This window comes from Vidua macroura, chromosome 1 (genome assembly GCF_024509145.1).
Source record: "Vidua macroura isolate BioBank_ID:100142 chromosome 1, ASM2450914v1, whole genome shotgun sequence".
NCBI lineage: Eukaryota > Metazoa > Chordata > Aves > Passeriformes > Viduidae > Vidua > Vidua macroura.
Genome location: NC_071571.1, coordinates 101757917 through 101782200, shown reverse-complemented (window position 1 = coordinate 101782200; position 24284 = coordinate 101757917). Strand labels below are relative to the sequence as shown.

The following is a 24284-nucleotide window of genomic DNA, read 5'->3' as shown; positions in this document are numbered from 1 at the left end:
GACTCTCCAGGAACAGTGTGTGTGCTCCTGGGTGAGGCTGCTCCCCAGCCCTGTTTTGCTGTTCTGCACACAGGGCTCTCCAGGTGCTGATGTTTTGTTTGAATACATCCCCAGTGTGAATACACCCCTGTTAGAACAGTGGCATGGCCCCTCTGGTTCCTGTCCTGGTTCTTTACAAAACCTGAATCTGGGAGGTGAAGGAGCTGCTGTTCAAACACACAGACCAGGATTCCTTGAATTTGCATGTCATCCTGACCCCTACAGTGTAGGGATGCCAGTATTTAATATTCCTGCCTGGAAAGCAAATGTTCTTTCATCAGTGTCCCAGGGGATATTTTTTCCCCTGTGAACTGGTGCTGAGTTAGATGCTACTATTCAAAGTGAGTGTCGAGTAAAGGTGACAGTTCTGCATTTATCTTTAAATGAGAGGATTACAAGAACTGTCAGGTGACAAAAACAGACAGCCCCCTAATATTTTGAAAGTACATCCTTTGGCATGCTGTGTATGTAACCAGGACACTGTGGGCAGCTTATTGCCATAGACGTGAGTGAAATCAGTGCATGATAAACACAAGCAGACAGTTCTTAGTATTTTTCATGAGGGTAAACCTCGAACTAGGTATTGAAAGTAGCATGGTAAGAAAATAATGTTTAGACTGTGTATGAACACCCCTGTGTAATCAGTGTTGAATATGTAATATTACCTAAATTACTTGGGAAAAAAATCTGCAATTTCTTGTTGATCTAATTATGTAAATTATGGGTTCTAAATGCCTGTAGTTTTGCACATTTGTAGCTTCAGGTATTTAAAAGGTCAAACCTACATGTAAAATAAATCCTGTGTTCAAGAATTTGCCACGTGATGGCACCAAAAAAAGAAGAGAAAACAATTCCTGGGGCAGCTGCATAGTAGGCTGCACAGCTGTCAGCAGTACAGATTTGGCTGCATAGTGATGCACAAATGGCAACAGCCTGTGCAGATAAGGATGGCATCCATGGCTCCCACAAAGGACTCCTGTCCTGACCCCAGTATCCATAATGTTCTGTAATCTTCATTTCAAATTTGACATTCAGACTGACCAGACCACAGCCCTCCCTTCTTTTTGTTTACTTTTTTTAGTGATCTATATACAGATTTCCCAGGGTTCTTGGTTGCCTGCTAGTCTGTAGACTGCTGAGATATGAAACTTCTCACTGCATGGCACCTGATCCTTTTTGGTTTTGCCTCCCTGTTTCCACAGAGGATAAGTACAGCAAGTGGAGATGGCCGGCATTACTGCTACCCACATTTCACATGTGCAGTGGACACAGAAAACATCCGCAGAGTGTTCAACGACTGTCGAGACATCATTCAGAGGATGCACCTCCGCCAGTACGAACTCTTGTGAGGGGGATCACCGTGGAACCTGTGGTTTTAAATTCTTTGCTCCTTACTCTTTCTCTTGATACTACCCCACACAGGGTGGAAGAATATACTATAGAAATGTCAGTCTCTTCACTTTGTTTACTTTTAATTGTTTAACCTTAAAGCTGATTGAAGCAAGTTTGGGTTATTTTCCCTTCATGCTTTTTGGGACTATTTTTGTGCTTTATTTTGACATGCCACTTCTTCGTCATTCCACTAAGCCCTTTGGCTACCTCTGTTCCCTTAGGTTTTTGTTTTTTTAAAACTGAACGTGACCTGCTAAATTTTTTCCAGTGGGTTAACCTCAGTTCAGACCGGTATGTCATCTGGATGACACTGAAGTCATACCTATCCCTCTGTGTGGGTTTCCTTTTTAACATGACATTGAAGAGTACTTGATGGGTGAAAAAAAGATTAATGCACTTTGTATCAGGTTATTAAATACTGTTGAGGAAGTAGACACACAATGTAGCAGCACCACAATATTTATTACTCTGTCACAGTTTTTAGCATTTCTGAGTTGCAGGTCAACTGATAAAGTGACCTCCTCTTTTAAGCCGATACTGGCACAGGAAGTAGAGTAGATAATGAGAGGAACAGTGAAGACAAAGCAATTTTTCTGGGGTTTTGGAGCTAAGTGTCTCTGCACACCTCAGGCATTTGAATTACAGCTACTTTTCAGCCTGTTGCATCTAGGCAGAAAATCTACCACCCTCACTTATGTTATTTGTGCTGTCCACAAATGATCCTTTTAGTTCCGATCATTCTTGGACAATAGTCCTCTCCCTATATATATTTTTTTTGTTTTACTGCTGGTTTATTATATTGTACAGACTGTAAAATGTAATATTATTTTGTACAACTTTATTGAAGAAAAATACTTGTAGAAGATCTTTGTGCCTTGATTATGGCTGTACCTGTAAAATGAGCTAAGATGTAAGTATGTTTTTGATTGCGCTGTACAGCTTGATGTCAACCTTACCTGCAGCAGTGACTGGAGGTAAGAACTTTATCTGTAGAGTTTAGGGGTTTTTTTCTGGTTTATATAAAAATGCTCTTTAGTATAAAAATTATAAATTATGCAAATTAACCACTTACCTTTCCAAGTAAGGTATTACAGTCACCGGATGTTGCAGCAAACATGCCTTTCTCTTTTGAAGTCTCAGCTTTAAAACATTGGAATTCATTCAAGTGTCCAAATTGCAACCTGGTGTTGTTTTAATGGGAAACAAGGATTTTTTTTTTTCCCTTTTTTTTTTTTTTTTGTCCTTTATATTTAGAAAATATGTTTGGTAATTCTTTGGTCATTCATAGAACTTCACAATTGCACAGACCGATTGTGAATGTGTAAAGCACCATTATATAGAGCTCTTCAATCTTTGTACCAACAGCGGCTTTCATTGTGCAAGTAAATAGCAAGAAAGAAGAAAAAAAAAAGGTGTATAAACCCTTGTGTCTGGCCTAAGAGAATTACAAGATGACATTTTTATTTCTCTTTTAATAAAGAGACACATTAGAAAATTATTTTATTTTAAATATTGTAGAATCAAAATGTGTGAATATTTCTCAAACTTGAATAATTTATGCAAATGACATTCTCAAAACAAGTTGTGGTACAGTACAATATATAAAAAGCAAGAATTGCTGTAGCAATAAGGCATGTCCTTTTTAGTAACTATAACACTGCTTTATATTTTATACATAGGTGTTTTATGTCTGTGACTATATACTTTTCCTGTGTCCAAGATAACCTGTACAAATGTCTAAAATTACAGTTGCAATAACAGAAACCTAGAGAAGTGTTAGACTACATTACTTTATAGAATGTTTTACCACACTTCGGACCATTCCCCCACTTCATTTTAAATTTAGGGAGAGGTGAAGAGCTAACACAGTCCCCACACTGGCATATAAATCAGCAGGTTTTATTAACTTTTAATTGTATTGTTATTAGATATAAACCCCAATCAGTCATCTTTTTAAAATCAGACTGCAGTCCAATTGAGAACTTGTTTCCAGTTGAATATAAAACAATCCCATTTTAGAAACTAAAGTAGACCATTTTCTCTTCCCAGAAATCTCTAAGTTCAATTTAGTCATATTTCCCAAAAAGTGAAAGGCTGGGTGGAATAAGCTAACAGTAAACAGAATTCTTTTATTTCTCATGCCAAAGAAAGTAATTGAATAACAAAAGATAGTAATTTTTTTTTTTTTTTTAACTAGCCCCAGGCCAGGAGTACAGATTTGAGCTCCTAGCCTCTGCAGCAACATCAGCAGGAAAACTGGTCCTGGTGTGACGTAGTCCCTCTGTTTTTTCTGGGGTGGGTGGGGAGCAGCAGTAGGTTTGTCCCACCTTCCCCCACACACTGGAGACACTGAGCACAGATTTTATCTTTGTGGCACAGCTGGTGGCCTCTCCAAAGAGGAGCTAGTGCAGTTCAAAATGTGACACTGCACTAAAGTCAGCAGAACTTTTGGAATGCAAAATAAGGTGCATTCCTATCCCTGGCTGTAGACTGAGGGCTGAGGCAGAGGATAATGTTACTGCAGCTGTATTTGACCTTCCTTCTTGCAGGAGATTGGCAACTGGAGGGCCCCTCACCACACACATCTCTGGGATGCAATAGGGCCCTCTTTTTTTAAGCTCATCATAGCGTATCTTTTTGAAAGCAGCAGCTTGAGGGGTCACCCTAATTTTTTTTTAAGCAGTTTTCAAGTGTGTATCAGCAAACTGGATCCTCGAGCTTCTTCCCCGTGTTGTCTGGTAGATGGATAACTGCAAATTATAGTCAGCTAACAATTTACTGTGTCAGGAACCAGAATATTTCTTGTCCCAAACCACAATCCCTTACACACGACACTCTAAAAAGGTTATGGAAATCTGCATCTCTCAGTGCTGATGCATCCAGATTCTGCCTGACCCTAACAAACACAAGTATGACACTTGAAGGGCCATGCAGCAATAAAACAGAGAAACATTTCCAGTTTGCAAGATTCAGCCTCCACCAGGGTAAGACACAAGTGCAGACAAGTGATGAGGCTATAGGATTTACATAATGTACAGTTACACTTTTAATATACATATTTGATACAAAAATTATAGCAGGAAAAGGACTCATTTGATTGTCGAATACAGTATTTTTGTACAGCATGAAACGTTCATTTCAGTTAATTATTTATCCTGTAGTAGTCATATCAGCTGTATAGGACTTCTATGGTATGTGTAAATGCAACCTGCCTTCAGACTAGCAATCAAATTAGGTCATTTGCTGGCATGAATATAGTCTGATGTTTGACTGTTCTCAGCTTTGGTATTTCAGTGACTGAATGCAGATGTCTGGCTCTTCATACTGCTTTATGCTTACTGATTAAACGCTGAGCAAAATAAAACGGTGGAGTGAGAAGCTGAACATGAGCTAGTACCAGGATCACAAGCAGAGCACCTGCTGCACAGTAGATAGTGAAGACTCTACTCTCAAACGGAAGGAAGCATTTTTGGAGGGAGAAGTCAGTTGGTGTTATGCTGCCCTGGAAAAGAAATGAAGACTGTCACTTTGCTGTGTTACAGTGGTTCTGAATCAGGAGTGAACACCACAGCTGTCAAATCTCCAATTTCTAAATCCCTGTGTTGGGTGGTAAGGGTTGGGGCCAGTTTCCTATTACCAGTGCCTTCTCCAGGGGGCTGAAGAGTCCGTACCTTGTGGTGCTGGGCACTAACCGGAATATTCACCAGGCCAACATTAGCCCAGAGGCCAATCTTCCCATCTAGCATAAACAAAGAGCTGGGCTCCTCATCTGATTTGCCTTCAAGAGAAGCCTAACTTCAGCTGCTGCAAATCCACATGGAAGGAGCCTTTCCAGACTAAAGTTAGGTTTTGTGAATGTGCCCCTTCCTTCCCCAAGCCTTCCTCCTTACCCAGTACATGCTGCAAAAACACACGTTGGCTAATCCAAATTAGGAATAGGAACTTCAGCAACAAAGAACTTTGTTGGGTTTTGGCTTGACTTTGCAGTTTAAATTAAAGTTTACAGCAGATCAAGGCTGAGGAGTTAAAATGGTAGTGAAGAGGATGCCACTTTAATTAGCCAACCTCTTGTTTTGCAGTGAAGATGCGCTGTCTGGCGTGTGCAGAGTGAGTGTGAAGTTTGAAGGCAGCTACTCTCAGGACTATGAAATAAACAGAACTACTTTCAACAGCAAATATTAACAGTTGCATAAAATGAATTTAAACATACGGGGTTATCTCTGTATTAAGCAGCCTAAACTCAACAGCAGTAAAACATACATAAAAGATTTCCCCCTCCAAGTCACAGACTACTCTGTAAACAGATTGTAGGTTTTCCTTCTTACTCCAAGTTTCTAAGAGTTCTGTTTTATTTTTGAACTGGGGAACTAATTGATTTACCTCTAAGGATATACTGAGCACTGGAACTGCCTGCACAAGCATAACCAACACACTGTATAAAATGTGAACTGGCAATGAGGAGGCAGACTGTGGGCACGTCACAAACACTTTCACTGCATTAATGCACTCATTTGAAAACCATGATCACCGTGCAAAAGGGTTTGGGGTGGATACAGTCCTGTTTTCATAGCTGGTAAATCAGCCAAGCCAAACTGGTCTTTCTACTGTTCAGTGCACAATACTGATTATTTTTACAAGTCAATAGTTTACAGTGCACCCTCTTTCTAAGAAAATGTACCCAAATACTAATTAGGTCTTTAGCAGCATTGCTTTGTACCACACAGAACATGTGGCTCCCACAGATGTACTTTATAAAGTGGATGCAGTGTACTGAGTGGGTTGGGTGGGTAGGCAGTTTTTTTATTATTTTTCGTTTTTCCAGGTAGAATCAGTTTTAAAATATAGCTGACTGCCATGTTGATTTATCTATGAAAGTTATCTGACAAAAATAAAAAAAAATTTAAAACTTACCATGATGAAACTAGGATTGTTTCTATTCCTCCAACTGAATGATGGGACACTGATTTCTGGAATTTTCCCTGCGTGCAGCACTTCACAAGCACTATGAGTGTGCCCACTGAGAATCAAACGGGGCTGAAACCACCATAGCAGCTAGAACACAAAATGGTAAAGCACAAAAATGAAGTCACAGCTAAAAAGAAATTGAACTTAAAACCCCCTTTTTTTCCTGCGAACATTATGGCAATTCTCATATTCTTACAAAGTGTTTTCTATAAACTTCTGTTTTCCAGTAAGAAATCTGTTGGTATTGCAATGTCACACCCATTCAGCCCTGATCCAAAGTACTGGGCTTTTTTTTTTTTTTTTTCAAACAGATCAGAAGAACAAAGACAACACCATGCTGTGGATATCATGAAGAGAAAAACTTTGGGTTTAGTAAAGTAATGCTATTTTCTTGTCTAAGGAAGAATTTTGTAACGACAATCTTTGAGTGAAGACATGTATGCAGAAGGAAAGAAACAATGACCATTAAGTTTTTAGGGAATACTTTAAATTTTCTTGTAGTTACTAATTCAGCAGAAATTATGCTTTCAAAGTGTTGGGAAACTGTGGCTTCATACCAAGTGTGTCAGTAATTTACACAGTACAGAAAGTACAGAATGCTGAAGTGAAGGTAATGGCAGCACAGCAGATTTAAGAGTGCCAAGACTTAGGAGCTGTACCTGGGAAACCTGGCAGGACCAAGCTCATGATGGTGAGGATCCTCAGGGGAGCAGCTCTAACAAGCAGCCTCTCCCAGGCCTCATTAGACAGGAGCAGCTGGGCTCTGGTTGTCTCAGCCAACAGCCTTACCACAATTTTTTAAGCTATTTATATCTACAGTCATGTCCCCCTCTCACCCACCCAGTGCCACTCAAGTTCCCAATAAATCAAACCTTTTGTGATGCCTCTTGAGACAGTACATCATACTTTTCTTTAAAAGGGATGTTTTTCTCCTCTGGAGGAGCAGAATCTTCTCCAGTGCATTCAGCATCACTTTTCCGATAGAGAGGGTAATGCTGGGAGTAATTAAAAGCAAGGATTAGTTGTTAATGATCCAGCCTTTCTGGAACAGTAATAAATCCACAAAAGCAACATGTCAATATGTTTGCCTCACCCCACCTCTAACACACCTGTAAAAGGATGGGTTCTGAAGCTGGAAGCTTTTCCACATCACTGCATCTTTTGTTGGAATTATTTGGTTTCTGTGAACAAAATCAAGCCATAGAAGTGATGAAGGTAATTAAGCAAAAGCTAGGTTTTAAGGGGTTAAGGAGGGTGGGGTTGTTGTTAGATTTTGGTTTTTGTTAAGCAGTTTAGCTCAGGTAATACTACCCACTGTATGAATTCCTAGGAGTTTTACTGTGGACTGGTGAAACTCCCCATTCTGTACATGTTGTAAATATAGCTGTGCTCTTTCTGACTGTGAAGTCTTAAGTTTTAGCTTTTATATTTTTCAGATTCTATGCTGCTTTAGTGTGTAGTTTTGAGATCCTTCAACTGCAGAAAGCAGCAGCAGCAGGATCTCTGCACCAACAAGACAAAGGAGTTTGAGGGTAGCCCAAAGGAGATAGAGTCTGGCAATTTTTCCACTGGGAGCTGGTTTCCTGATTGACTGCCAGCCCAGTCAGTCATGCTGCCTACTGTGCATCCAGTCAGCCTATGAAAAAGGGAAGAGGAAGGAAATACAAGAAGGAATTTGATATTATTTTAAAATACAATTAAAACATTACTAGGGTACGAGGAAAGGATTGCAGCAGAATCAGGAAACTCAATGAACATGCTTGAAGGCTATAAAACAGAATAATATCCATAAATATAAATGCAGGATTATGTATGTGAAGTCAAAGGGAGGGTTACAGAACTTCTGCCATTGCTCCAAACGGAGGAAATGACACTCTGTTGGCAGCACTGACAAGGAAGCGGACACCATTAGTGCTAAGCAACACTGTTAATAGTTAAGTAAACATGGTTAAGAGGGATATGAGGGAGAGAAAGACTTGCTAACAAGTTGCACTGTGAATTGGAAGCAGATTTTTTTCGGGAGAGTCTGGTTGTATCCTGGCTATGCTACAGTATCAGCATTCCCATTGTGCAGAGCAGTCGCTGGCTGCAATCTGATCTTTAATAATCTCTTACCTGCTGGGAGCAATTCAATTTGTGAGAAAGTGCCACAAGTTTTGCCTCTGAGGTACGGCAGACAGCACAGCCATCACCCTCCATGGCTACACTGTTCACTAGGACAAAGCTGGAAAATACCAGGGGGTGGGCAAAAAGAAGTGGGGAGGACAGGAAGGCATTTGTTGTTCATGCACACATGTGGGATAAACTTCATTTTATAAAATGCAAGTGTTCCTAAGTTGGACACAGCTCAACAAAGCAGCAGAATGTAACAGCTCCTGAAATCATGTGTTACCAATCCTCCTCTGAGTATCTGTACCACAACCATGTCTCTGCCTGGTTGGCTCCTTTATACAGTTATTAATTAGGTTGCACAATGTACCTTATGCTTCATGCTTACACTAAAGATTTTTTTATATTTTAATAGATACTTAAGTTGTATTCTAGTGGAATGTTAGAAGTTCATCACTAAACTAAATTCTGAGAGAAAGGAAAACTTGCTTCTCTCCCCACACAGTTTAGACCTCAGAGACAGAATTTGAGACATTGAATTTCTTCAGAACAACTGGAAATCAGAACAGCACTGCATCTGAGTGACTGCCCTGAACAAGGTTAGTTTTGTACTTTGCAGTCTCTGACACACAAAACAGGATTTTATTTTTAATAGGTTTCCCTGTAGATTTCAGATAAACTTAAGTTTTGCCACAAGATTCATACCCATTTAGTCACACAGTCAGGCTTGAGATACATCCCCAGTTTAATTCAGTCTGTTTAAAAGACAAAAATGAGCTGAATGCCTTCGCTTAAGAGATACTAGTCAAATAGTAAAACAAAAATTAATTCTCTTTTAGCATTAAGCTGCTTTTATACCAGATTTGTTGTAAAATAGTTTATTTAGGAATATTTCTTTTAAGAGTATTAATAGTGCAGCTCATTGCAGTTAGTGGATACCACACATGCAATCTGCAACTGCATACAAGAATTCTGCTGTGCTGTTTTATCAAAGGAAACATGGAGATGTTCCTTAATAAATACTTTTTAAACAGTTGAAATACGTATCTTGAGGGCCCAGCATCAGAGATCTTCCTACAATAGAGACAATCATTTCCACACCTGTTCAGAATTTTTAATTAAACATTTATATGTTTACTTAATTAAGGGAACCCGTGTAAACCTGTAGGTTTTGAATCTCACATTTCCACAACTGAGTACAACCCAAGGGCACACATGCCAAACACAGAGTGGCAATGGGCTTTCCCTTCCTGAATCTGAGACTTCAACACCTTTCCACAAACCTAGTATTGCGTTCCCTCTTCGTGTTCCTGCACGGCGTCTGGAGGTAACAGAGCACAGAGCAGCCAAGTGCAGCCACGGGGACACAGCTGTGAGAACAAACTGCACCGAGGTCTGCTCTAAGCCAAAACCAGCTCGAGCATTGTTACCCCACCTTGTGGAAAAACTGCAGACACACAACTGCTGTGTTTCCGAATTCCTCAAGCAAGGGTTACGTTCTGCAGACTAAAGAAGTTACTAAAATTAATGAAACTCCTAATTTATAAACACAGAGGGGGTTGGTTCATGTTTCTTTATCCTGCTATGTTTACAGCCGTGGCTCATTACCAGCTGCAAGGAAGTATAAAGGCAGACCAAAGAAATGGATTCTGACTCTACAGTACTTTTCCATTTAAAAGGGAATTGTTACACTTTACATAGCTCTAAGTACAGCTTCCTATCTATATCAAACTACAGATTTGTACAAAGTGTTTGGGGTTTAACACATCATAAAGTAGGTGATTAGGAAAAAAAGCCTTAATTGAAGCATTCCCATACTATTTCATTAGGAAAAAAAAATATACTCACTTTATTCCTTTCCGAGTTATCAGCTTTCCTGAAGTAAAGTTGAAAACCTTTTCAAATCGATTTACTTTGTAAGTAGTCATTCTGTGTCACAGAGCAAAAAGTACAACTGAGGTAAGAAATTGCCATTGGAACTCAGCTGACACAGTTGCTTTACAGTTTGCTGACCATTCATGCAGCTTACTGCTCCATTACCCAGCTCACACAATCATTCAGGCAACTCACAGGGATGGTCTGACACCTCTTGTGTCCTCCAGCCCCTCCCATCAGGGCAAGCACCAGCAGAGTGAGGGCACTTCCGCTCTCCTGTGCTAACAGGAGTGGAAATATGCTCAGGTGCCTTTCTAAGGAGGAGACCCAATGCAAGGAAAAGCAGCTTCAAGGATTCCATGCCAGTGCAGAAGGATCAGCTCTGAACAACCCTCATATGGCCAGAGAAGCATAAACCTGTTTTGTGCACAGGCCTTACTCTGAATTATGACCCTTTCTAATTTGATCATGATCAAAAAGTTTTCATATAACCACAAAGCAGGTCCCTCAGACCCAGCACCAGTTACTGTGGCATGCTGACACTTCATTCTTGGCACTTGTGTACTCCTGTCACTGGCAAGACTCACTCGTAATGAAATCCGATGTCGTGATTCCCAGCGATGACCACCAGCTCCGTAAAAGCCGAATGCTTGAACATTTTCCGGAACCTCCTGACATCATCTGCCCAGGCCTACAGGAAAAAAACAGAAGAAATTAGTGCTGTTCCACAGCATCAAAGGTTTTGTAGTGGGTTTGCAAGGTAAGGTTTTGGTACTGGAGGGACTGCAGGGGTGGCTTCTGTGGGAGCCGCCCCTGTGTCCTACAGAGCCAATGCCAGTCAGCTCCAAGATGGACCCGCCGCTGGCCAAGGCTGGTAGTGCCTCTGGGATAACAGAATTAGGAAGGTAGCAAAAAAGGAAACTCTGCAACTGCAGTCAGAGAGAGGGGTGAGAATCTGTGAGAGGAAGAGCCCTGCAGACACCAAGGTCAGTAAAGGAGGCAGGTCTCTTTGTATTTTCTCTCCCCTCTCCAGCTGAGGAGGGCAGTGATAGGGCAGCTTTGCTGGGCACCAGGCATCCAGCCAGGGTCAGCCCATCACAAGCATATAACACAGAAGCACAAACTCAGATGTTTACATTTTTTAAGTTTTATAGGAGGCACAAAACTATCAAGGTACTTCCAAAAATGAAGGAGAATCACAACATTTCAATTCCTATCTGAAAAGCTAGAAACTTCTACCAACAGGCCAACTGTAGCAGTATTAAACAAAGCCTTGCATACCTAATCTGCTTCCATTCCCTTCAAGAAATCCTCATTTCTTGAAACAAGACAGCTGATGATGTCCTACCTGAGGTGAGCTCCATTTTCCTTCATCAAAAACATCTCCCAGAATAAAAACAATATCTGGCTGCAGTAACCATAAGGCAGTTTGGAAAGATCTCTCCATTTGCCATTCCCTGAAAGGTAAATACAGAACCAGTTATCACTGCCTTACCTCTGGATGCTCAGCTCTGAATACAGAGACACATCTTGGCAATAGGAATGGGAAACTGGCTTTTACACACTGAAATATGAAAATATATTATGAAATTGAAATTAAATACTTAGCAATCAGGTGTAAGGACAGTAGGTTCATCTTACCTGGTGGGTGATTCCACTGTGATACAACCAGGACCAAGACATGCCAGAAGTAACACCAGCTTATTTATTTTTTCATTACAGTTCTAATGAATTGCTGCTTAATAGAACAGTGAATTATTGTCCCTTTAGCTACTACTGAAAACTCTAAAACTGGCTAGAGATTATTCAAGAAAATTAAAAGTTACCTTCTTAGCTTATCCAGCCAATGTCCTTTGATTTCACCAAGTAGGTGTGTATCAGCTAAAATTATGGCCTTTAGGACTGAAGCTGAAGTCTCTTTTTCAGTCATGTGAGCTCCACCTTTCACGTTTGGCCATCGGCATTGAAGTATTACCACATAGTAAATTAAAAATTCACAAAATATTAACACTGAGCTGACAAAGCACACAAGTTTCAGCAGAAAACAGAGCCTCCTCTTCAGAGGGAGATTCTTCACAGCAGTCGAGCTAGAACTCAGCATTGCAGTACCAGCATAAGACAATGGCTCAAGTTCTCCTCTCTCAGATGAAAACAGCTTGGGTTACTCAAAGGATCACGTTGGGCTTTTTGTCAGCACAAAATCCCTGTGGAGAAAATACAAAATAAAATATTCATTGAGTCAGCATTCCCTGTGGAAAGCTACCACGCAAGGCTTACAGTGTTAGCTTCTTGTCACCCTGAAAGCCTTGGGAATATGTAATTGACCTAAAGAATAAAGTTCTCCTCCAGGCACACAGATGGCCAGCTGAGCACAGAACTGCACTCACTCCTACCACCACCAAGGAAAGCAAATTACAGCCAGCCAGGATCTTGGTGCATGATGCTTTTTTAAGAACTTCACAGGGGGTCAAATGTAGGTAAAGACAGAGCTCAGCTTGAACAGCAGCTGAAACAAAGAAAAAAAAATCCATTAGGATCCATATAGAGTCACTGAAGTTGGAAAAGAACCTCAAGACTGAGTCCAAGCCTTAACCCAGCACTGCCAAGTCCACCACTAAACCATGTCCCTAGATGCCACATCCATACATCTTTTAAATACCTGCAGGAATTGTGACTCCTCCACTTGCCTGGGCAGCCTCTTCTAATACAGGACTTCCAGTGAAGAAATTTTTCCTAGTATCCAATCTAAACCTCCACAGGCAAACTTGTGGCCACCTCCTCTTGTCCCATAGCTTATTTGAGAGAACAGACCAACACACCCCTGGCTACAGCCTAATTTCAAGTAGTTGTAGAGAACAATAAAGTCTCCCCTCAGCCTCCTTTTCTCTGGGCTAAACAACTCCCAGAGGACATCTTCTGGCACCAGTGCAGAACATGACTACACCAAATCAATAATAGCATTACCACCTTTAATATGGTTCATTGTAATCTCCAAGAACCAAGGGCAACTCACTATCCCAGAACAAGTTTACGGGACGTTTCCAGGAACACAGGCACAGGTACACAGGTAATTAATAATGCTGCTTCATTTCTGACAAGAGGAAAACAAGAAACATCTAAGCCTCAGGAAAAAAAGAAACTTCACTGCATCTGAAGAGAAACAGTTAATGAGCCCAAATTGGTGAGATAACTGTATTTACTGCTTCCTGCTGCCTTGGATACCTTGTAACCTAAACAGGGATTTTACCTCTTTTGAAACTCGAGTATTTCTTTGTTTCTTCCACAGCCCTTGGCGAGGACACTTTTTCAGGGTAAGTGCCCACAAGAAAGTATCCCAGCTGAGAGAACAGAGGCACCAGCCTTTACTCCCCAATGAAATCCCTCAGTTTCCAGGTCCGGCCTCTCAGGGTCTCAGTCTGAAGAGCACTGCAGGTCTGAAAGCCCCGCCCTTTAAAGGTAAACACTGTAGCATGGTCACAGAAAAGGGACTCCAGGGGACCTATAAAGATGCTGCTTCACAGGATCAGGAAGAACTTCCAGAGAAATCCACAAAATGTGGTCTCCCACCCAACAATGGGATTGCAATTTCGCTTTCTACAATAGGAAAAAATCCTAATTTAGGACTAATATCTAAGATGTGAGCAATTACTGAACACAGTATTCAGTGATTAGCAGACCAAGTCTGAATTAGCTAAATCTGACTACAGCTGTAAATATTTGGTACCTTTGAAAATTTATACTCCACATATCAGGAAAACTGGGACAAAATTACAAATCCACACAAAATTAGTGGACTGTTTCTAAAATCTCAGCCTCAGTTACATGCACAACACAGAACAAAGTTAAATTGCTTCACTGTCCTATGAACTAGCCCATTTGATTTATGTCTCATGGAAAGTGAATAGTGACACATGATTATTATATTATTTTTCCAACCAAAACCTCTATTTGATAATAGCCACTTATTTTCAAACATAGGCTTCCCTTAGCACTACAAAGTACTTATTTGAGACAAAGAACCATTAGCCTGCACCATGAAATATTTCAAATATGCATTATCAAACAGCAGCATGACTAATGCTTAATTGCATGGAATTCAGTTCTACCTAAACTTGATTTAGCAGGGAAAAAAGGCACTGGCCAAATGTCACAATTCCACAATATGTGGAACTACACACATAGACTGAATAACCTGTTTAACACTCATCTTGCCTGCACTTTAACTAGCAAACAAAATAACAACACCTTGCTTGTACATCTCACAAGGAGGAAAGATCAAAGCAAAGGGATCTGCTAACTGGCACAGCAACAAGGACAAAAAGACAGGCAAATTCTTATCTAAAGAATATTATTATCCACAAATTTATATGGCTTAATCCTGCAAAGCAGGAAATAGTGCTTATTTGGAAGTAGACTTTGGTAGTCTGAGACAGTCTTCTCTTCCAACAAAAACAGAATTAATTTGAACAGAAAATGCCAGTGAATTATTTCACTTACATTAGCCATGTCCAGAAAATAAATAAATAAAAATCACAGCTTCAAGAGCAAACTGATACCGTCAAGTTAAAAAAAAAAAAAAATACCCACACCAACAAACCAAACCTGCAATCAGTAGAATATAAAAATATCTTCAAAGCAAAACTGCCATTTTCAAAAGTCACAAGCAGCAAGAGACACAATGAATGCCACAGAGCCGGTCACTTCCACATGCATTCCTCCTCCGGCGCTTCTGCCGCTAATTGTTACTGTCTGGGGACTTGTGCCGCAGATGTGGAGGTGCCAGAGGTGCCCCATCTGCACCCTACACCGCCAGCGTTCCTGATAGTGAAAGGAAAAGCGGAAAGGGAAATAAAAAAAAAGAGAAAAAAAACCCAACCCAACCTCATAGAAAGTCAGAGAGACAGATCGAGCTGAAAGACAGCTCCTACTACCGGCCGAGAGAAATCCCTGCCCACCTCGCTCTGCCACCTGCCAGCGCACGGCTGCTCCCGTCCCGTCCCGTCCCGTCCCAGCCGACCTCCGCTGGGGCTGCACGGCCCCTGCTGAGTGCAGCTGCGGCTCCGCGCGTCGCTGCCGCTGCCCCTCGCACGGCTCATTATTCTCATTAGATTTCCTCACCAGAGCTGGGAGGCCTTAGTTACGAGAAAACACTGAAGGATTCCTCACTGTTTCTTGTTCTGCACGACATTTAAAAATCAGCCTGTGGACCAGGACAATTACTGAATCATTTAACAACGGGACCAAAGCTTAAATATGCTGAAAGTGTAACTTTACAGCACAACGCTGTGGGGGAAAAGACCCCAGTAACTAGCACTGCTTCCTTCTCCAGCATTCATGTTTATTTTACTCATTAGCAAATGTTATAAACAATTTTGCACTTATAATTTTCTGTTATACATGCTATCCTCCTTATTTTCTTCCATTAGGTTTACTGGCAACACAGATTTGCATTGCTGCTCTTCTGTTTCCCTTTCCCATCTCTTGTTCAGAACATTATCCAGCTTTAATTTACAATGAGCCAAGAATGAAACAAGGGAACACAGTGGTCTACAGCCAGAGCAGGCACAAGGAGTTCTGGAGCTTTACTTTATCACTTAGTGAATATGCAACTCTGAACACCACACACACTTTGAGGCAAATTTCTTTATTAAATTATAACTGCATAAAACTGTCCTAACAAACCAAGTGAGCACAAGAGTCTTAATCCTATGCTTAGTCCTATCCCTCAGGAGTGTCCATGTATTTTTATGAAGCTAAAGAAGCTGTATTAGTTTATAAGCAAGCTAAGTCTTTCTACCCTAAGCAGTTTTCACTCAACTCTACCACCACAATGTCACAAAGTTAGAGATCTACACCTTCCAGAAAAATACAGTTCTGTAATGTAACCATGTTAAACTTCCGTGGAATGCCATTACAAGGTTCCCAAGGGTCTGCAAGCTACACTTGTAACTGGGAGTTGTATCTTTTCATTCAGGCTCACCCTCCCTGAAGCAACAGGACATTTCTGCCTTGGGACTGTGACTTTCTGCACTCCCACTTTCCCCTTCAGCTCTTCAAATACCAGAGTTCTTCAAGTACCTCACTCTTGAATCAAGAAAGAGCTTCTGAGGAATTCTTCTTTTGATGATGCAAAATGCTCTGAATACACTTTCCAATTCTGAACACTAAATCTTTCCTTCATCCACAATTTTTCACTTATTATTTGGATTGAAGAAAAATTACAAGCAGTGATTTAGCATTTTTCTTTTAAGAAACCCCTCTGCAATAATTTAATGATAGAATTAATTTCTGTTTGCATTAGCACATTCTTAGGACTGAAATTCATGCACACTGACAAATCTACACTGATACTTTGATTTTATGTAGCTTAAAGAAAAGGATAAATTGGGAAATTCTGCAAAATAGAACAATTTTATTTTATTCCCATAAACACCCACCATAAACCAAAATATATTCTGCAAGTGTGAAAGAGATGTGTCTGAAACTTGGTTGAAGTTATGGAGATCACAGTTTATTTAAAAATATATAAACAAACAAAAAAAATCAAGGTCACAAAATACAACATTTCCAAGCACTTGTCATGTTGAGATCACATTATGGAATCTGCATTATCAAACTATGGTACCATTTAAGCAATGGGAGGTTTAAATGTTGCAGTAATTATAAAAAATATGTAGAAACTCTACCTGGCATTAAATTACCCAGTAGTTACAAATGTGCTGTAAAAGGAAATCCATATATTACACTTATTTGTTTCAGGCACTTTTCATACTCATTGTTCAGTTTCACAGATTCCTGTACAGCCTGTTTTAGATCTTCTACCTCTTCAAAAAAATCCTAGAAAAACCCAAAAAATATTCACTTTAAATTTTTTTTCAAATATATTCTCAGTAAGAGCTAATCAACAGTTCAGTTATTCCCAAGTTCAAAGACACTTTCTATATTTTTACCAGTGTATGGCTGAGTTATGCAAACACAGCTATGGTGAGATACACCAATCAACTACAACCTTAGGTAATAATTTATGTCCTGAACACACAAGCAGAGTTCAAGTTATGTTAGAGGCTGGAATACAGACTAATAGTAGGAAAGACCCATTGTAAAAAGGAAAAAATATGGATTTACCAGACAGCTACAAAATGACAGTCCACTATGACAATGGAATAATGTCACATTCTGATCCTTTGTAAGTCTGAAATTGTTGGGAAATATGGAGAGAAGAGTATAATCACCCAAGACTCCTTGACTGTTCTAGCTACCAAAATAACAATTTATCTACCTATAACCACCTATATTTGACATTCTCCTCCCTATTCTTCCAGCATTTTTTAAATGAACAGCTACATACATATAACATACAGTGACTTAAAACTACCTTGAAAAGGGACCACTGATAAAAAGCCACAACCTCAGGTTTATGTAACTCTCCTGCAAGATTAAGCTCTCAGCCACTCATTGTCCCTGATTCCCAAACACAGGGATCTGAACTCACCCTGGCTTAATGTTCTGCAAGTTACATTAACTATCAGTGAACTATCACCCTCTTTTACTGTTATCCCTACAATCAATACCATAATGTTATTTAGCCAGGGAGAATGGAGTGCAAGGTAAGAAAAGAGATTCTTAAAAAAAACCACAACAACAAAACAAAAGGACCTGAGGAACAAGGAACAAGCAAAAATCAGTTTAAACAGTTTGCTGCTGAAAATAAAACCTTATAACAGTACATTAAACTGAGTCATCTATAGTTAGGTAAGATCTCATCATCTTGTTACATAACTTTAAGAATTACCAAATGTTCACATTTTCACTTTTTACACCTATAGATCTAACAAAAAATTCAAAGCCCCTGCCCTCCCTAAGCTTGGAGTTCTGTCAGAGGCATAACTTTGACATGTTTAAGTTCAAGAGAAAACAGTCTTCCTTAGCTGAGCAGCCCTTTAGGACAGGAATGTTTCAAGGAGACATTCATTTCCATCTCTCTCAGAATGCTATACACTGGTTTTTTATGTATTTTACTTGATAACAACATATGTTCAGCCTAAAGAAGTTTCAGCTCAGGCAGAAAAGTTAGTTTTTCAAAAATCTCCTACTGTTAAGCTTGTCTTAAATTACCTTGTCTAATCCAGCTAATTCATTTTTTAGTGCTCTCTTTTCTGCAGACAACTTGCCATTTTCTTTCTTCAGCTTTTTAATCTTCTTCAACAATAGCTCTATATTCAAATGAAAAAATGTAGAGTTCAACCATTACAGTCAACCTCCCCCTCATATGAATCATATTACAGCTAAAGAGCTGCCTACCTTTTGTGATATTAGAAAATTATAGTTCAGCTTCTTAAAGTACCTTTTTCATACAGTGATTTATTCTTAAGAACTGGCCCAGCATATTCCCAGGCACTATGAAAGACAGCAGGATCAGCCAGTTGGATAATCTGGATCTGCCACATTCTCAGATGTGGGATTATTTTACAATCCACAAACACACATCATATGCCTTGATTATCTTTTTCTGGCTTATGAGAGGGTCACATCAGCCCTTGCTGATAGCACATTTCCTGAAAATTATGCCTACATTATATGATCTCATCCATCTCTTTTCTATGCTTCGAAGTGGAAGAGGATCACACCTTAAATTCTGGATTTAGTTATGAAAGGAGGAACATACTGAAACCAGCTCTGTCCAGGCTTGTCCAATGTTTTAAGGCTAAAACCAGGTTATTCTGTGTCTCAGTGTCTGAAAACCAAAGGCTGGTGCAGCAAACATTATTACTAAGAGATCTGCACAGATACATCTTACTAGAACAAATACCAGCACTAAATACAGTCACACACCCCCACCTCTGATTACAACAATGGATCAGTTTCAGAAAAAGAGAAAACAGCAAACATTTTATCACAAACAAATGCAAGGAGGAATCCTAGATTACAAAATGCCATTTTTACGTGATAGGTTTTCAAAAATGAAAAAAATATTTTAGATAGTGGTGGTTGAAGGAGAAGAAATAGCCTGGAGTGGCCTCTAGATCAGAAATAAAATGCATTCTCTCTGCTGGGCGTATGGGAAGGAACATCATCAGAATTAACTGTACCATTACCTAAATATCTACTGCAACAGGCTTCCTTCTCTGCAGAAATGTCCCTGTGAGAAGTTACTCCTCCCTCTGGGGTTTGACTTCGTTTTCCAGAAACAGCACTAGTTTTCCAAGAAACCTTTTTACATTCCAGTTGCTCAATTCTTTGCCTCTGCTGTTGAAGACTATGCTCTAGCTCATTAATTTTAATCTGTCAAGAAAATCTTTTTTAAATGCATAGAAAAAATGCAGTTCAACTGAATACAACTGGAAACATAACCCAAATGCAAACCTAGAGCTTTTTAAATTGCTGATTTAAAAACTACATTCACCCAAAAGATCTGAAAGGAGAAAAAAACAAAGCACAGATCTGAAAGGAGAAAAAAACAAAACACATGAGGAAATTATTCTGGTCAGCTGCAATGCTCGATCCATGCCTGACGAGGCAATACCCTCTTGAAGCTTCTAGAACTGCTCCTGACCACACAACCCTACCTTCACTCCAGTTATGATGCCAGACTCTTTGCACAGCAGGGCCACAGACCTTGCTATCCAAAAGAACCCTCTTTGTCTTCATCTGGTTTGCCTTCTGCCGAATTTCTGAGAAAAATCAGCTCATGACACGTGCAGAAAAATACCAGGGCTGGTGCAAAAGAGGTCACAAGGTGCATATACAACTGGAAGGATGGGTAGGTGGACAAGTAAAGAAAAAAGCAAGGGAAGGGAAGGCAGGTTTCTGCTACAGACACACCAGTGACAGAGTTCACTTTTAAAGGGAACTACAGGCTACCCTCCAGTATCCCTGTCATGAGAAGCTAAGTATTTTTTGCATGATCTCATTTCATGAATGTAAGAATTACTTTTCAGTCTCCCTAAAAGCTGATGTTTGGCTGATTGATACAGCTCCAACAAATTCTACTTACAGTGAGATTTTTAATTGCTTCACTTTGCTCCTTGTTTGTTTTGGTTTCTTTAATATAACGTTTCTGTAGCTCATTATACATCTGAAGTAGTCTAAAACAGAAATGCATAAATTGCTGTAAAACATGAAAGACAACAAAATGTGGCATCATTTATGGTAAAAGTATTAGAGATGCCCCACAGAGATCACTTGGCCTGTAGCTGTGCTGCAGAGACTCGTAATAGAAATATTCAAGATGGCAGTGAATGAAATGTGACTGTCAACACAGAAAGAGAAAGCACCAGAAAATAACAGCAAAGCAAGTTAAAAGAATGGTCTGTATGGATGGCAAATAATCCTTTTTACTCAGCCAGACTGAGGACCCCATTGTTTTTGTCCAGCACACATGGCCACACTCCGATTAAACCTCAGTGCAAATCACTCTTTGAGGAAAGACAGCAGCAACAGCAGGCTGGCAGTGACTTTGGCGTGTTAAATACAGCATTCCTCTCCCCATTAGCACAACTGGAATAGCAAAAGGACACTCCTAAAGGATTTTTAAAAGTTTGTCCGGCACCAATCAAGAACCCATGAGGCAGTTCCCAGCTCTCCGTGCTGCACAAAACATCTCATTGCTTCTGAGTGTGTGGGTGTGAGGATATGAGTGAATGAAATCTATGTGAAAATGAGTGGGTAAAATAAATGTCAAATAAACACATTAGGGCTGTTACCTTTCCCTCAGATATTATTTTGCATCGAGTTCTGCTGTACTAATTTCCTACCATATTTCATAGCATTCAGCCAACATACGTAAGGCCCGCAATTTAGCTGATGGACATGAGCAGACATTTTTCCTATTTTTTTAGGAATTACAGTAAGAGCTGCCATTCACAATAAGTCATGACAGCACACCACAAGCAGGATGAGCAATACTGTAGCACAGCCCAGCTTTGTGAAAGAACACACAAACAGATGCTGGGGAAAAAAAGCTAGGTTGAGTTATCTATGTGCAATATCACACAAGGCAGGTACAGCACTCAATTCAAAGACTAACTTGGATTTCTTCTACATAAGCACCTAACTAGGAACTAGGAACTCAGTTTGAGCCCAGAGCCAGTCACCCAGCCTTCCTATGTAGCTACCCAGCTTGCAAAGAGAGTCCAGCAGACTGTAAAGATATTAAAAAAAAAGAAAAGAAAAAAAAAAAAAAGAGAAAAAGGGTCTTCTACAGCCACCTAAAAACACTAAAAACAGGGCACTTGGCCAAAGAGCAACAGAGATCTGTGTAAGATCCACATTTATGTAAGTGGACAAAAAGCAGCCTTTGAAGGGGTGAGCAGCCTAGAATTTTACAATCAAGACATAGAGGGATGGAGCAATGTTTTACGTAGCTTGCCTAGTTGTTAAAATGTTCCAGTATATTTTTTCTTAAAGACAAAATTGTAGCTTTTGCATCAGAAAAGCAGTTACAAGAGTTTAATTCTATCACTTATTGGCAAACTACAGTAGGTAGTGGCTTGACTCTAAAATTATTAGACTGAAAAGGAGAACTGCTTCTCTAGCTTATTTCAAAACCAGCCTATAAATTTTATATGAACAAGACAGTGAGCAATGTAAAATGAGCTGAGAAAGATTCCACAAAATAGAAGTGAAACCACAAAATTCTAGGTTAAAAAAATATACAAAAAAGATCATAAGTGTGCACACAGACACATGAAGGAGGTTCCCAGCTCATTGAATTCTTCTCAATGAACTACTTGAGAAAGAAATACATTTTGCTCTTTGCTTGGTGCTCTTTTCAAGTTTAATCCAAGATTTTGTAGTTACTTTTAAAATGGGAATGATTTTCCATTGTTTCAAAGGCTGAAAGCCACTTGCATAACAGCTTAGAAAAAATCAACTGACTTAACCATGAACATTTTCTACACTACAGAGAAGACTAATTCAGTGAAGAAGCAGCTTCCAAGAACTCACCTGACACTGTCACTCTCTAGAACCAGATCCTTGCTTTCGCCACCCTTATGCCATAAATGGGTTTCTGTTTGAACCTGAACACTTAATTGAAACAAACACAACAGCTTCATAAAAGCATACTTCACCAATTTAATTTAATTAAACAAAGCAACTGAAAAAGGCCAAGTAACTTTTCAGTTTGACTTTATGGTAGAGGTTTCCAGGCAGGATCATAAACACACCAAAACTTAAGCCTTGGAAGATTTTTGTGAACCGGTGTGTAAACCCTGGCAGGACACTCTCCAAACCACTAGCACTATGGTTTTTCAGGTCCTTAGCTTCTAAATCTTTTAAACAGCATTAATGCTACTCAAGTTATCTTTATCTTACTTATCTTTTTAGTGGAAAAATAGTGTAAAAGCCTTTGTATTCTGATAGAGAGAGAGTACTGGCTAAGCAGGAGTATTACTTTTTGATATTAAAACTGTTTCTTTCACTACAATAAATTTTGTACAAGATACCCCAGGTGTCCTTCGTTCCTCTAGAGGCCCCCAGCATTTTTCACCCCACCACCCTGCTCACAGATGGCTCCTCAAAATGCACAGACCAGATAATGCCTAGCTCATCTTAAGCACATGCAATAAAAATCCTGAAATGCTGCACTTCTTTTGATGCAAAAGAGAAACGTTTGACAATTCTTACTCTCTGCTTGTGCCACAGACATGCATTAACTGCTGCAGATACAGTTGCTCTTGGATCTGACCCAGATTCCTTTCTAGCTCCTTATTTTTTATGTGTAGTTTTTTCACCTTCTTGACTAACTGCTCATTTTCATCAGTGAGCTGAAAAGGAAGAGAATTGAAAAAAACAAAAAATCAAGGAACACATTCAAATCAAATGTTAATTAAGCTGATAACACTTCAAATTAAAACTCTCCCTCAAAAACTTTACTACGTTTTCCTAAACCATAGAAGCATCTAAAAGGAAAATGGCAGGAAAAACAACTGGGCTCAAGTTTTAAGAACATTTGACTACAACAAAGCTCCTTTTAACAGGTATCTATCAAAAATGTCTAATATAATTTCATAAGTCATTAAGGAATGTAGGGAAGTGGTTTTGCATTTAAAATTAATCACAGAGGAACAAAGCACCCAAGTTATACTCCTAAACTATCAACATCAGCTCTGCAGCTAAGCTGGTGTTTATATTTGATTTAACCTCACCAGAGACAAAAAGACAGCTGCACTGGCTGAACTTCTTGCATGCACGTCTGCTGGACCTTGCCTAACAGTACGAAGTCATATATATATATATAATATATATATGGCATTATGGTAATATGAGGCAATATATAGTGATATGCATTTGTATATGTAATTATATATATATATAAATTAATATATGTGTGTATATAGTATATAGACTATATAAAGCTATACATATATATAATACATATAGCTATGCATTTATAGTTATATATATAACATATATAACTATAGTGTATGCATATATATAGCATATATGTGTGTGCATGTGTCTGTGTACATGTACGTATGTACATATATAAACTATTTTATATATGTACATATAAAATATGTATATATTATGTATATAATAGTTTATATATATATATATAAACTATTTTTATATATATATACACAAATTCATATATGTAAGTATATTGCTTTATCCTACAGGGTACTGAGTACACCCGATGCCCTGGGCCAGCACCGAGCCCCGGCTGCGCTCTCAGCCTGAGCTCGGCGCCGAAGGCAAACCCGGCCCAGCCGAGCATTCCTGGGCCGGGGCTCCCGGGAGCGGGAGCCGCACTCACTTGGAGACACCTGTGTACGACGGGCAGGGCCATGGCGAGCGCCGGGCAGCGGGCGGGATAGGCAGGGACGGGAGCCGGGATGGGCCGGGGTGAGCCACAGGATAGGCCAGGACGGGTCCCAGGATAGGCTAGGGGTAGGCCGGGA

The 24284-nt window shown here is 39.7% G+C and overlaps 2 protein-coding genes across 7 annotated transcripts in view; one reads left to right on the top strand and one right to left on the bottom strand.

The window, feature by feature from the left end:
- The window catches only part of GNAL (G protein subunit alpha L), a 181931-nt gene extending 175590 nt beyond the window's left edge, over positions 1-6341 (top strand). For all 3 annotated transcript variants that reach the window (XM_053988752.1, XM_053988761.1, XM_053988770.1), the window contains one exon: positions 1242-6341. In XM_053988752.1, the coding sequence (XP_053844727.1) occupies positions 1242-1388 (147 nt within the window). In that variant the 3' untranslated portion in view covers positions 1389-6341. The remainder of the gene's footprint in view (positions 1-1241) is intronic.
- On the bottom strand, positions 4449-24262 carry MPPE1 (metallophosphoesterase 1). Of its 4 annotated transcripts, none has more exons than XM_053988789.1 (10): positions 24140-24262; positions 12207-12584; positions 11729-11837; positions 10968-11071; positions 10354-10434; positions 8512-8620; positions 7506-7577; positions 7269-7391; positions 6343-6483; positions 4449-4933 (listed from the first exon to the last, which is right to left on the bottom strand). In XM_053988789.1, the coding sequence occupies exons 2-10, from the start codon at positions 12479-12481 to the stop codon at positions 4751-4753; spliced, it is 1197 nt and encodes a 398-aa protein (XP_053844764.1). In that variant the 5' UTR covers positions 12482-12584; positions 24140-24262; the 3' UTR covers positions 4449-4750. The 4 variants fall into 4 exon arrangements, with proteins under 4 accessions (XP_053844764.1, XP_053844779.1, XP_053844771.1 ...); XM_053988804.1 differs by lacking the exon at positions 24140-24262 and adding an exon at positions 15262-15282; XM_053988796.1 differs by lacking the exon at positions 24140-24262 and adding an exon at positions 14968-15219.
- Positions 24263-24284: the final 22 nt, after the last annotated feature.